At 41.2% G+C, this 15,392-nt stretch overlaps 1 protein-coding gene and 1 long non-coding RNA gene across 2 annotated transcripts in view; one reads left to right on the forward strand and one right to left on the reverse strand.

The window, feature by feature from the left end:
• The first annotated feature begins 415 nt into the window (after window positions 1-415).
• LOC131446186 (leucine-rich repeat transmembrane neuronal protein 4-like) overlaps window positions 416-15,392 on the forward strand; it is a 69,305-nt gene continuing 54,328 nt past the window's right edge. The window contains exons 1-2 of the mRNA XM_058617275.1: window positions 416-574; window positions 4,357-5,918. Coding sequence (XP_058473258.1) covers window positions 571-574; window positions 4,357-5,918 — 1,566 coding nt within the window. The 5' untranslated portion in view covers window positions 416-570. The remainder of the gene's footprint in view (window positions 575-4,356; window positions 5,919-15,392) is intronic.
• Window positions 9,519-15,131, reverse strand: LOC131446187 (uncharacterized). Its single transcript, XR_009233900.1, has 3 exons — window positions 13,771-15,131; window positions 12,999-13,067; window positions 9,519-11,351 (listed from the first exon to the last, which is right to left on the reverse strand). It is a non-coding gene; the product is annotated as an uncharacterized LOC131446187 (long non-coding RNA).

The following is a 15,392-nucleotide window of genomic DNA, read 5'->3' on the forward strand; positions in this document are numbered from 1 at the left end:
TTGCTTTGACATACAGCGTGTTTTATTTCACAGAGACATACAGATGGAAACGTGAAGATGTGACTTGTGGATCTGCGTGTGCGCCACGCGTGGATCACACTGAGCATCTGCGGGTTGAGCTGTGGAGAGGAATGTGAACGCTGCTGCGCTCCTTCACACTCTCTCTGCATATATGACATGAATCGCTGTTTTACTGCAGTATTTTCTCTGGCTGGAACTTGAAAGACGTCGACGTGGGACGTGGACATGGAGAGGGAGTAAAGAAACCGGATTGTCCTCCTTATTCTGGAATTGGACGTAAATGACATTCGCTCCGGTTCAGTCGCACGGTTACGGATGCAGAACTAAATCGGATCGCGCATTCAGGTCCGGGGGAGTAACGGGCAGGTGCGCTTTGGTGTCGACGGCTGCGCGGAGAGACCGGGCTGCTGGATCAGGACCAAGATAAGGACTAGGATCAGGACGAGGATCGAGACGGTACGGTGTGTGGACAGTGCGTCATGCGGACTCGGATGTCGCGCAGCAAAAGTCATTAAAAACCTGAAGGCTGGATCTGGCAGAACCGCGGTCATGGGTAAGTTCCGTTCATGTTAAATGTTTTTGTGATCGCGTGGGTTGTTATGAAATATTCTCATCACACCCACACACGCTTCACTCACAAATAAAGGTCTTTACAGAGACACTGTTGCTACACGTCATCGGGGTTTTAGTGTCTTTGCTGAAGTGGAATTCGCTGCTTTAGTCGCAGAGCTGCAACACAGTGTTCGCTCCATTTCATCTCCTGGAGGTTTGGATCGTTAGACTCTCGAGATCGTTTGCGCTTAAACATTTGAACAGAAAGACTGAGAAGAAGAAAAAAGGCTGTTTGTGTAAATGAGGACAGTGATGGTGGAAGAACCTGAACCTGAATGCTGGACGCCAGTCAACTTTAATAAGCGCGGTCCTGCATAATCATTGACTGTCCCTATTCTGTACGCACGAGGCCCATTGTCAGTCCAGCAAACCCCCCCCCCCCCCCACACACACACACACACACACACACACACTTCAATCTCTCACTGTGGGCTGAAGGAGTTTCTCATCAGACTGATTCTCATTCAAAGACCGTCGCGTTTTTTTGCAGCTGCCAACAGGAGGGACTCCCGAAAATCCCAGAGAAAACTGTGCATCCATGTGTCACCACGCACTCTCCCCCCCCCCCCCCCTCCCCCTCTGTGTGTGTGTGTGTGTCTTCAGTATTTCTTAAGCACATCCCCACCCTGCCCAATTTAAATTTCCACTATTTTTCTCTCTTTTTTTAAATGATTTTTTCCTTATTAACACGTTGTTTTCTCAGACTTGTTTTTAATATCCTCCGTGGGATAGTGTTGTCTGCAGTTGTCTAATCTCTTGAACCATTCTTAACACTTACACAGACGGCCAAGTTCACTGGTGGTGCTGTGCCATTAATTGTAAGGCCACATGATTTATCGACCCTCATTGAGTTACTGCACCACATCAGCACACAGCGCAACAGTACAGTGTGTAGGACATATATGGATCATCAGAGACCTCTGTCTCCTGATCAGATATCAGGACATTTTAGGATAACACACACACACACGCATTTTTCTGCACATATATTAAAAAAAAACTGGCTAAAAATCACACCTCTGTGCTGCTGTCCACAATTATTTAGCGATTACATGGCGCTGTAATCTCAGTTATCCACTGGTGCAGCTGACGGCGATGCTTTTCATTAACAGCATGCACTTATGTTTCATGGGCCATATCATTAGAGATCTGCTTTTCAGAAATAGAGAAACAGTATGATGAGAAAACATAAGATTTGACATATGCCACTACTTTAAAAACACATGTACGCTGTGTACCTGAGTCACACTGGCTCATCTGAACATACTGTTGGCCTCGAAGCATCACATGCTGATGTCAGGCAAAGCAGGTGAAGAGATTAGTGAACCCTTTGAGGATGATATCAGGAAATCCTCCACTTACTTATTTGTAACAAATGGCTTGTGAAACACTTGGGATTCAGTATCAGTCATTCTCAGATTCCTATTCTCCCCATGATCACTGGGCCTGCATGAGTTCAGCTACGGGCTGAATCCACAGTGGAATGGATCAACGTTCAGTGTGTTTGTGTGTGTGTGTGGACTTCAGTCTTTTAGAATTTGATACAGAAAGATATATTTGAGTTGTTGCTGTTGTTCACTGAGGAACATAATGATTCTATTGCCTATTATAGGATCACTTTGTATTATTTACTTTTTCAACAGCAGAACTTGTTACTTATATAATGTAGTGTTAGGTTATTTTATATGATTATATGATTTGATTTGAAACAAATGACACAAACATAGCACATGTGTTGTTCTCATGGTAACAACAATGAAAAGCAAGTGTTGAGATAAAAAAACAGAGATTATATTGGTCACAGAGTCATTCCCCTGTAGTATAGTGTGTGTGTGTGTGTGTGTGTGTGTGTGTGTGTTGGCAGCCGTGCTGTCGCCTCACAGATAATGGCAGACTAATAGGACGGCCTCTGCTGCCTCTGCTGCTGATGCTGGATTGGGTCGGTCCTTTCTGTGTGTTCGGCTGCCGTCCAGCTTCGATGTGAAGTCAAGGCTGAGGCCAGTCGCACTTTTGTCAATGACAGGTAACAGATAGCAATGAGCCACTTGTGTGCTCTCAAAGTGCACCAGTTAGTGAGTCCATTTGCCAAGTTATTAAACCACATTTGGTTTTATTTTAGGTCAGCAGTAAAGTGCACTTAGTCCCTGTATGTGTTAGGGTTGAAAGGCTGGTGCTGGGGACAGCAGCACAGCCTGCATCACATACATGCCTTCAGATGAAGATCATGAGAAATGAAGCACGGTCCTTGATATCATGCAGGCAACATAGCAACATCTGCATGACATAATAGAATATAATAGAATAAATAGAATCCACATTTCAGTAACATCACAACAGCTGCAGGATTCAAGGACATGCAAACCTCCAACATTTCAATAGGATTGGTATGAAGTTGTTCATCTATGTATATACAGCAGAAGAACAGTAATTGTGCATAGTACACCAGTAAGAGGTTGCATGAGTGACACGTCACTGTGTTCCTCCACAAGTGTAGGTGCAGTAGTTTCACTTGTATTAATGCACAGATCGCTCATTAAAACATATACAGAGTCAGGAATGGGAGAGTGTGACAGTGATGCTAGGGTCACTTCTAATAAAGCAAGCATATTCTGCACATGGGAAATGAAAGCAGCACAGGATTGTCACCCCCTTCTCCTGGGATACAAGGCATATACATCTTTTTGTTTTTTTACAAAACCTGCATTAATGTCAAACATTCCACATTCTCTTCCCCAGTCAAAATTCCATTACATGCATATGGAATATTACACATGGGAATAGTTATAAATCAGTATTATTTTCCTTTTTTTTCTAAGCCTTAGAATCACAGACTTGTTGGTAAATTAATTTAGTACAGAGGAGAGGAGGAGAAGAAATCAGCATCATGTGATCTCCATGTTACTATGTTGTGCACAGCAACATTTACATTAAAGCAACAAACATGATCAGCACAAACACATGTCTCCCCACATGTGAAAGGAATAATGAAGAAAAACAGGTATACTCTCTCTCTCTCTCTCTCACACACACACACACGGAAACACATATACAGTATATACCCGCATGGGAACAGCAGATGCTTGGCAATGAGTGAATTGCCAATGTTGGCTAGCATGTATCGTTTGTTGCCTCTCATTAAAACTATTATATCCAGTCATTTGTGTCAATTTTGCCAGAAAAAATATGGAAAACATTATGAATTTAGCTCATTTATGATATACCATATCCTCTTATACTGTAACATAATACATTTGTTGACCATGACACCTGCCAAGCTTATCAAGTAAGGACCACTTCTACACTGACATGGAAATATGATCTCATTTTTATAATAACTGTAATAAATTACAATGTTGAGGATGTTTTACATTGTGGATCCCTTCACTCCACCTCCTCAAGGGGAAATCAATGTATCTAAATGACACATCATTAGTGGCTGTGTAAGAGGGAACGACTTTAATGGAATCAACTCAGTCCCACCTCAGAACAAGGAGTGATATAAGGAAGCCACTGACCATTTTATTTCACCTTTAAAACCTCATTTGTAACAGAGAATTAGGAAATGATATTCTCCACAGATAACCTTGTTTTCTGTTACTAACATGTGTTGTGTTATTTGTTTCACGGTCTCGTACATGTGGAAAGCAGAGGAGTGTTTGAACATTGTCTTCTCTTGAACAATAATTTAGGATTTATTTAACACCTGATTTCCCCCTCTCGCAGGATCTGCTCTGCGGCATCGCTGGGTGGTGGTCCAACTCCTGATGCAGGTGTGGCTGGCAGCAAATCCATCTCTGAGTGAGCGCCCGTGCCCCAAAAGCTGTCGCTGTGATGGAAAAATTGTTTACTGTGAGTCAAGCGCATTTCGTGATGTTCCCAAGAACCTCTCTGGAGGCTGTGAAGGTCTGTCTCTACGATACAACAGCCTGGCCATTCTTCGTTCTGGACAGTTTGTAGGACTCAACCACCTCATATGGCTCTACTTGGACCACAATTACATTGCCACCGTGGATGGAATGGCTTTCCAAGGAGTCCGGAGGCTTAAAGAGCTGATCCTGAGCTCTAACAAGATCACATCACTTCACAACACCACATTCCACCCAGTCCCTAATTTGCGTAATCTTGACCTGTCGTACAACAAGCTGCAAGCTTTGCAGCCTGGGCAGTTTCAGGGCTTACGGAAGCTTCTCAGCCTCCACATACGTTCAAACTCTCTAAAAGTCATCCCAATGCGTCTATTCCAAGATTGCAGAAATCTTGAGTTCCTGGATTTGGGTTACAATCGGCTGCGCAGTATCACTCGGAATGCATTCTCAGGCCTGGTTAAGCTCACTGAGTTGCATCTGGAGCATAACCAGTTCTCAAAAATCAATTTCTCTCATTTTCCTCGGCTTTACAATCTGCGGGCACTTTATCTGCAGTGGAACCGCATTCGCTCACTGAACCAGGGCTTGACTTGGACCTGGGCCTCAATCCAAAAACTGGATCTTTCTGGGAATGATCTGACAGAGGCAGATGCTGTAGTTTACCAATGCTTACCCAACCTGCAGACACTTAACCTGGACTCCAATAAGCTGACAAATATTTCCCAAGAGGTGGTTGATGCTTGGATCTCTTTGACGACCATCAGTTTAGCTGGAAACGTATGGGACTGTGGCACTTCCATCTGTCCTCTGGTTACCTGGCTGAAAAACTTCAGAGGCGCAAAGGAGACCACTATGATCTGTGCCTCCCCCAAGAAAGCCCAGGGGGAGAAAGTGATGGATGCTGTTGAAGCTTTTGATGTTTGTCACTCAAGCCCACTGACAACACTCACTGTGAGTCCTGCTCCAGCCCCATCTAATCTCCCTGTACAGACAGACTTTCACCCAGCCATTCCTGCATCACCTACTGTTTCTGGAAAGAGAAGAGAGGGAACCATTGGAGCCCCCACATCATCAGTAGTTACCCCACCTGTGGCACTTCCACCAGAGCAGGACTTGGAGCCTGTGTCCTTCCATAAGATTGTTGCTGGAAGTGTTGCTCTTTTTCTATCTGTTGCAATGATCCTGTTGGTGATCTACGTGTCTTGGAAGCGCTATCCTAGCAGTGTCAAGCAGCTGCAGGAGCATTCAGCGGCCGCTCGCAAGCACCGCAAGAAAGTCAGAGAGACCGAGCGCACGCTGAGCTCTCCGCTGCAGGAGTACTATGTGGACTACAAGCCCACCAACTCTGAGGCCATGGACGTGCTTGTGAACGGGACAGGACCCTGCACCTACACTATCTCAGGCTCCCGAGAATGCGAGGTATGACTCACACCATCACCAGAAAAGCTCTGTCCACTGCTTTGTTAGTCAGCCACTGTTGTCATTTCCCTTACGCAGTAGGTTGGTAAATAAAGTGAATGTTGGGACCATCGATTATTATTAAACAAAGCAGATTGTTGCACAAACACTTCCTGAATAACGAGCTATGACCTGTTTGCAGAGTTCTGATGCAAGTGCTGCAGAGTTCTGCACAAACACAGACATGAGGCTGATTACATTGACCTGCGTCATCTGAAGCAGTTCTCTTTGTAAGAGAGACATTTGTACATCAGTATGTACAGATTGTATCATTGAAATGCTATGCATGTGTGTGTGTGTGTGTGTGTGTGTGTTACCAGCCTTCTCACACAGACTTGTTTCTAGACCTGGCGTTTCCTTGGCATGTATGTCTGGTGAGTTAACTCTGATAGGGTGACTACAGAGGCAGCAGTGAGGAGGAGGAGGAGGAGGAGGAGGGATCCTTCCTCCACATGCCTTTTAATTTCTGTTAGTGATTGTCTGACCTGCTGACTGCAGTGTTGTGAATGTTTAATTGTGATGAAGGGGAATGTAAATAAAAGATGCTGCTGTAACTCATTTCAGTGATTCCCTGGAATGATGTGGTTGTCACATGACCTGTTTATGACACATAACAACACAATGTTCACAGTAACATGTTATCACATGTTTGATTAAATGAAAATATGAGCCGCTGCTCTCAGTGCGACTCAAGGGTCATCTTTAGCAGAAGGTCAGTGGTTTGATCCTCCGTTCGTCCTGTCCTCATGCTGAGGCGTTACTCCTGGCATCTGTGCTGACTGCATGTGTAGGATGAGCTGGATGAATGTGTGTGTGGCAGAATTATAACGTGTAACGAGCTTTATCTGGTCATCAACACTGGACACTGAACATTTACAAACCACGTGTGTCAGTGGCAAGATGACAGTCACTGAATGCAAGTTATGATGCATACTTTCAAAATATTAAATCATGCACATTGTATATCTGATGTAACTAAATTGATTACTAAATGGAGTCAAGTGGAATTTGTGGCTGTGTGTAGGACGACTGTCACTCTAGGTGATGAGAATAAAAAGAAAAGAAAAACATTGGATTTCACAGCATAAAAGGACTGGCTGTCTCTCTGAATGCTGAGTCCTGTAGCCTCATGCCACCGTGCTTGGAATATTATCAGAATCACTGTGAATGGTCCGGACACTTCCTGTAGATGTCATCAATGAAAGGTCCACCTTCTGTGAAAGGGAACACAGTGTCTCTTTAAGTAATTGTAACCTTTCTGTCTGTCTTGACTAAAGTTGGCAATTTAGCTGATTCTTTTCTACTGCGAGCCAAATACAGCAGGACTTAACCCAGACTAAGAAGAGCAAAGGCTGGATCAACATTAGAGAGACAGCACACTGTGAAAACTCCCATAGATTGGAACTGTGGGCACAGACTGAAGAAATAAAAGAGTATCTGTTATTCTACATTTATATTAAACAGACAAAAAGCAATAAAAGGTAACCAAACAATTACATTAAGAACACTGAAACATGCCGATATTTCAATATTTTATCAGTTGGTCGTACATACACTTTCTTTCTCTTCTCTGTCCTAAAACACCATCGTCTATTTTTAAAACATTACAGGGAATGAGACAGGACCTATCACTCAACAGTGCAAAGTCCTGAGTTCATCTGAGAATGTGTTGCTTGTTTGTGCATTTGGTTGCTGTTGCAGGAACATCAGTCACTCAGCAGTTAGAGAATCACCAGCTCTCTGAGCCTCGTCATCTCTCCTCAAACATGAAGCCATAGCAACACAGATGAGTTCATCTCTCCTCTGTCCTCTGTCACTCTCACCATGTCTTTCATTAAGATTCTCTGCCATCACAATAACTCAGCATCTGCCCCTCCCCTTCTCTCTACTTCATATGACGGTGAAACCCCTTCAATCAATTTCCTGGAAGTGGACAAATCTTTATTTTCCTGTGTCACTTTCCCATAAAACCTCATGCAGGTCCTGGACTATAGCTGTGAACCTCATGCAGGTCCTGGACTATAGCTGTGAACCTCATGCAGGTCCTGGACTATAGCTGTGAACCTCATGCAGGTCCTGGACTATAGCTGTGAACCTCATGCAGGTCCTGGACTTTAGCTGTGAACCTCATGCAGGTCCTGGACTATAGTTGTGAACCTCATGCAGGTCCTGGACTATAGAGGTGAACCTCATGCAGGTCCTGGACTATAGCTGTGAACCTCATGCAGGTCCTGGACTATAGCTGTGAACCTCATGCAGGTCCTGGACTATAGCTGTGAACCTCATGCAGGTCCTGGACTATAGCTGTGAACCTCATGCAGGTCCTGGACTATAGCTGTGAACCTCATGCAGGTCCTGGACTATAGCTATGAACCTCATGCAGGTCCTGGACTATAGCTGTAAACTTCATGCAGGTCCTGGACTATAGCTGTAAACTTCATGCAGGTCCTGGACTAGAGCTGTGAACCTTGTACTTGACTTGGTCTTGAGACTGAGGCCCTTGTCCATGATCATGTTTTGACCTCAGGAGAAAGACAATGAAAGAGGTTGAGATCTCATCTTCTCATCTTCTACATGTCTGTTTGATGCTTCATCATTTCGACTGATATTTTATATCATTTATAAAATATGGAGTGGCTCAGTGGTTAAGACTGGTACCCTGTGTGCGAAAGACATCATGGTCGCAAGTTCAACTCCACCCCTGGCTGATTGTACTAAATTCCATTGTAAGTTGCTTTGGATAAAAGCGTCTGCTAAATGACATGTAATGTAATTTACAATGTCACAGTGCACATGGCTGCCTTTGAATTCATCATGTTCTCATTTCTAGAATTATTACTCATCTGGTCCGAAAAAACAAAACTAAATGAAAAAGAAAATCACACCAAATTCTTTTAAACTCGTCTTAGAACTACATAACATCGTCGTCTGGTTGTTTTTCACTGCACATACATTATAATCTTTATGATATATATATATTATATATCTAAATCTAAATCTTATACTTTATTAATCCCCTTAGGGAAATTACTTCTCTGCATTTGACCCATCCTAGAATTAGGAGCAGTGGGCTGCCACACTGAGTAGTGCCCTGGGTACCTTGCTCAGGGGTACCCCAGCCCTTTTGACCTGGTGGGGACTTGAACCGGCGATATATATCACTATAATATATATATAATATAATATTATCTGTGATAATACAATACTAAACAAATAATAATTGATATATGCATTAAAAATTAAGCCATTTGAACAAAGTGATGATTCACTTGCTTATTAAATGATCATGTTCAGCTCTTCACTCAAATACTAATGTAGATTTAAAATGAGCTTCAATCTGGTACAAACATTTGACACTGATTTGCATTTATTTCTCTATAATTTGACAAATATAGACAATGGTTATCAACAATGATCATACAATAAACAAAACATGCTAAATATATCATCTTCTGCACTTGATACTTGAACTTATTGTTAAATTAGAATAATAAATATTTGATTTTCTATTCTTGCATTCTTAATTTTAATTTAAGCATTAAAAAGAGAGCATTTATTATAACTGACAAACAAACACGTTTATTTCCACATGACTTTACATTGAAATGTATTGTTATTAAAATGCCCTGCACTACACTTCCACTCCCTGTTTTTCATCTCTTTCCTCTGCAGTCCGAGGTCATGGTGTCACATTGTTAATTGCTCAGAGAAAATCAACACAAATACTGGGAAACAAGCCAAGGGCAGGTGAGCTTTCTGTAATTGTGTCGGGAGAATGAACTTCTCAATGCTACAATTCAGTCTCTGCAGCAGACTCCAAACTTGGACGATGTTTGACAGAAAAGTCCTGTCAGACATTATATGAGACATTAGGATTACCCTAACCCTAACACTATTACCCTAGCCCTAACCCTTACCTGAAAGAACAACCAAGAGTTCTTGTTTTGTTCTGTGATACTCATTTTAAAAAAACATTTATAATTTGCATCTGATATAACTGCTTTGTACATACTTTCATTCATCTTAATTTTCATTGATGATTGATGTGTTTACTTTAAGGCATTTTTAATAATCCATTCATCTGTCGATTATTTTCTCGATGAATCGTTTGGTCCATAAAAAATATCAGAAAACCTTAAAAAATGTTGATCAGTGTTTGTCAAACCTGGAAATTACGATGTTCTCAATCGCTTGTTTTGTCCACAAATCAAAAGGATTCACTGTTAATGATTTCTTTGTGATCAAGAGCAAAGAAATGAAGATAATACTCACATTTAAGAAGCTGAAACAATCAGAAATCTTGTTTTAATCATGAAAAAAGCTTCAAACCGATTATCGTTTATCAAAATAGTTGTCGATTAATAATCGATGAATCAGTTAATGGTTTCATCTCTAATATTTTGACTACCTCTTATTTGCCTCACTACCTACTGATACAAATGCTGTTACTTCACCAAACCGATGGAAAAAGCTCACTTACATATTTTGACATATTATATTATTATTTGACTGGAGAAATGTACAAACAAAACAAATTGTGACAATGAAAAAGTTCCGATTATGCTGGAACTTGGTGGAACATTAATATCACACTAGAGAACTTACAGTACAGTATATGGGTTTCTCTAACAGGCTCATACACTGGAAACAAGGCCAGAGCAAATGTCTACACCAGCGAGTTAACATTTCTAAAAGCCAAGTAGACTTCATGACTGCAAGAGAACCAGCAACAACAAACCTTCACTGCGGCTCTGTGACAATGAGTCATGAAACACAAACTCTATCTGTCATGTATCATCAGATGCTGCTTCTTGACACGTGTTGTCATAAGTGCACTAGCTTAGCATAGCTACTCCAACATGTCAAATGTCATGTTTGCATGCTTAAAATGGAAGTTCTTGCCATTTGTCAACCCATGGACAAATGGAAGGGGATTGGGTTTGTAACCAAAGGGTCACCAGTTCAGACCCTGGGATGGGTAAAGAGCTGGGGTGCCCCTGAGCAAGGCGTGGAATCACCATTGCCCACTGTTCAGGTCAAAGTTAGTGAAGTGTGTGAAAATAAAATTAATTTCATAGACAAAAGTTCCCACTTTTGCCTTTGCTGTGTGAATTGTGTATTTTATGTCAAATATTTGGTGATTCAGTGGAGTGTGAAAGATTAAAGGACCTCTATGATAATCCTCAGATTTACCATCACCTTTGCTCATTAGTCTCACAATTCAAATACTTGCAAATCAGACATGAAGGAAGCTGAAGTTGAGTCATCATGAAGGTGCATCTGTGTATCTGTAGTTGATCATCAGACTTAAAGTGATATTTCTTTTCTCTTCTTTAATTAGGAACATGTACTGTTGAAGGAATCACCTTTGCTGAAGTTGAAGACTGTTTCATCCTAAAAAGAGAATGATGTATGAGTTTAAAATGAGTATAATGACTATAACTATAATGAGCCTGTCATTGATGTTCAACACTGCTGGTAAAAAAGTGACCACACACGGCTTGTTTAAAAGGAAAATCCTCAGTTTATTCAGGGTGTGAGGGTCCAGTTATGTGCGTCCCTGCCCTGTCCCTGCCCTGTCCCCGCTGCCCTGTCCCTGCCCTGTCCCCGCTGCCCTGTCCCCGCTGCCCTGTCTCTGCCCCTGTCCTCTCTCTGGACCCAACCTACTGCAAGAGACCAGAACCAGGTTACAGACGTGCTTATATAGCTGTACCTGATGCTCCTCCAGCAGCCACCACCCTAACCACACCCCCCTGCCACAATGACTTTAAAATGAAAGTCATTTAGGGTGATTTCTTTGATGATTTAATTTCTCTTCTGTAATGAGGGATAATACACTACAAAAAAGAGGTGAATTTATATATGAATATATGTATATATATATATATATATATATATATATATATATCAAATAAATAATATGATATGTATATATGTTTATATATAAATATACAGTATATATCTATATGTATATATGTTTATATACTGTATATACAAACATATATATACATATATGTATGTATATATATATATTCATATATCAGATAAATAATATGCTACGTATATATATGTTTATATATACATATACAGTATATATGTATATATAAACATATATAAACATATATGTTTATATATAAATATATATATTCATATATCAGATAAATAATATGCTTTAAAATGACATTTTGTAGTGTTATACAAAATAAGGTGTTAGCACATTCACTGCATCTGTGTTTTTATTCTATTCTATTGAAGATGTTAAAAAAATGAAGGATCAACACTTTCTTAGTTAACCATAAAACAAAAAATGCATTGAATTGCATACATTTACAAACCATCATGTTTTAGTTTGAGGTCAGAGCTGAGAACCAGTGATCGTGTTGGTACTGACAGCATTTAAGTCACTGTGCTCAGTGGATTTAACTCAAACAGAGTGAGACAGGTGAGCAGGTGAAACTGACAGAGAAGCATGTCCAGCAGGAGACATCAGGCACTCATCCAGACTCCACAGCCATAACACAGCTGTCTGTCCTCACAACAGTAATGGCTTTAAGATAATGAGTGTGACAGAGGTCCATGGTCCTCAGTGTTCACATTGTGTTTGTCCTCAGAGTTAAATAGGAATAATGAAAGATGAAAAGAAAAGATATGTGTACGTGTTCTTTATTATGATATTCACAGATGTGATGTAGTCAGAGGTTTGTTTCTTTGGCTACAGAGATTCAAGAGATTTGCACTTCTTTTGAACACTTTGTGATGATATTTAAATCTATGCTGCGTGAATGTGCCGTTTGTATCGTGAACATCTCTCTAATGCTACAGGTCCCAACAGGGCATGGAGAATCAAACACACCCCCAGTGCTGCTGTGATCTATTCTGTATATATAAAGAACCCACATGAAGGGATGTGTGTGAGTTGAAAATCTAATGAACTGCACCGTGCTGTAGGTGTGAAAGCTGCATGTGCTGCATCACCCAGGCTTTTCTCACAGGTTTCTTTTTGTCTGCTGTGTCATGCACATGTTATTTTTAGTTCATTACCTGACAATCTCCAGCGTCCCACTCTGTGGTGTGACTGCGTCGGCCTGATGTAACCATGATTGATGCTTTCTGAAAAACAGTACCATCCTGTTTGTGTTTGTTGTTTTCGTGAAAGCTTTCTAACCACACACACACTTCGCTGGAAAAAAGAATCTGCACCACACTCCATGTAACACAGATATACATGCAGTGTGTTATTTAAGCCAAGGAATATAATGTATACATTTACTGGGAGGTTATCTTTCACAATAAAATAGAAATGTCCCTGTAATGGATTAGATGAGCATGTTAATACAAACTAATAAAGGATACAATGATTGTGTCAGGAAGCTAGTGAGGCTACTTTAATAATAGTATAATAATAGTAATATCACAATAAATTATGCTCATCATGAAGTGATAATATGAGACACAAAACCCACCAGGTTTCATTGTTGTTTCTCCAAACTGGTGTTTGTTACATAAAAACCTAAACCTTTGTCAATTATTATGTTATATTATATACAGTTTATTCTGGTTAAATGTTTTAGTCATCGTCATGGTAGCTGTCCTCTGGCTCCTTCAGTGACATCATATAATCTTGATCTGTCAGCGTGTATACATGTATGCTAACCCTTTAGCCCTCAACAATAACTGTCATAGATGTTTTTCTTATTTTATTTATGTCCTGTTCTTGTTCATCCATTCATTTCACCTGGTCTGTGAGAACTGTTTTAACTCTGATTATAACTATTAACAGGCAGAGTGTGTGTGAATGGATGAGGTCACTCACCTCAGCATTCACACATTCATCAGGGAAATGATTTAGTGGCATTAACATTTTAATCATCCCAGCTCTTCTCAAATGTTCGATTCTCTCCTGTGACAAAACCAAACGTTTCATTATTTAACTCAAAGCACAGAACTGATATAAAGTCATTGTGTACTTGACCCATGGTTAATGGAATTCTGTTACAAATGTATTAACTGTCCTCACCTTAAACAGTTAAGCAGATTTGTTTCCCTTTTTAATCAAAGGCAGTGATGACATTGTCCTCATAATACAGTGAATACAGGGCACTCATCAACGATGGGCTATCCAAAGTCAAGCTAACAACCTATGACCTCCAGAGTTAATGAAGTTAGAATAATCTGCACAGATTGAAGTGGTGGGTCTTAATCTGGTTAACCATTCAACCATGAGTGAAATCATCAAGTAAAATACAGAATACTACAGACCCAGCTCCACATGTCACACAGCAGTAAAGGAAGGTGGGATGTGGACATGCTAAAATGATGCAAAATCACAAGTTGAGCCAAAGGAGAGAGTGAAAAACGAGAGGATAGATGAGAGGCTGGAATTGGTGGGAGGAGCTGCAGTGATGCAGGATTTTAGGACAGAGAGAAATTGATAGTTGGAAGAGAAAAGCATCTCCAGTCACTGTGTGACCCGAGAGGCTCAGCCTGTTTGATTTAGTGCCAATCACAGTTTTTAATGTCTGTGCAGCACATCATCATTTATGAGGATTATCATAAACCTGCGTCTCCTCTCAGTCAGACCACAAACGGTGAAACCAGCTTTTCCATCTTTGTTTCTTTCACCAGTCCTTTCGATGTGGACCACAATAACTATGAGACTGCAAGGAAACGTACACATAGCATCTACATTTTCAAAACCAGCGCCCATGGTGGTTGTATACATGACAACAACCTGGTATTACCTTGGAAGTGTTGTCTAGTAGCTTGAGTGTTTGACTCCCTATATCAACTTTTTAATTCTCAGTAACACATGTGCATATTTGAGCTGAAAAATATGTTTTCAAAACCAGCGCCCCAAAACGACCCGTAGTTATGTTTCAGTTGGAGGACAGGTTGATAAATATCTATCCCATAATTTCCAACAAGACAGACACAGGAATATTAGATGAAGGAGAAGTAACCAACTGTAACTCAGGCACTCTTCTCTATGTGCGTGTGTGTGTGTGTGTGTTAGCATTCTCAACACCCCTGAAAATAACAACCCCGACCCGTCTCGTCGACACGTCTCTGAATACGTTTTCCCTTTGATCGAAGCGTGGTGTTTTCTTTGCAGCGGAAGTGGCTGCTGCTGCTGCTGTTAGTGCTGCTGCTGTTACTGCTGCTGCTGCTGTTACTGCTGCAGCTGTTACTGCTGCTGCTGTTACTGCTGCTGCTGTTACTGCTGCTGCTGCTGCTGCTGCTGCCGCTGTTACTGCTGCAGCTGTTACTGCTGCTGTTACTGCTGTTACTGCTGCTTATGTTACTGCTGCTGCTGCTGCTGCTGCCGCTGCTGCTGCCGCTGTTACTGCTGCAGCTGTTACTGCTGCTGTTACTGCTGTTACTGCTGCTGCTGCTGCTGTTACTGCTGCTGCTGCTGCTGCTGTTACTGCTGCTTGG

The sequence above is a fragment of the Solea solea genome, chromosome 19 (assembly GCF_958295425.1).
Source record: "Solea solea chromosome 19, fSolSol10.1, whole genome shotgun sequence".
Lineage (NCBI taxonomy): Eukaryota > Metazoa > Chordata > Actinopteri > Pleuronectiformes > Soleidae > Solea > Solea solea.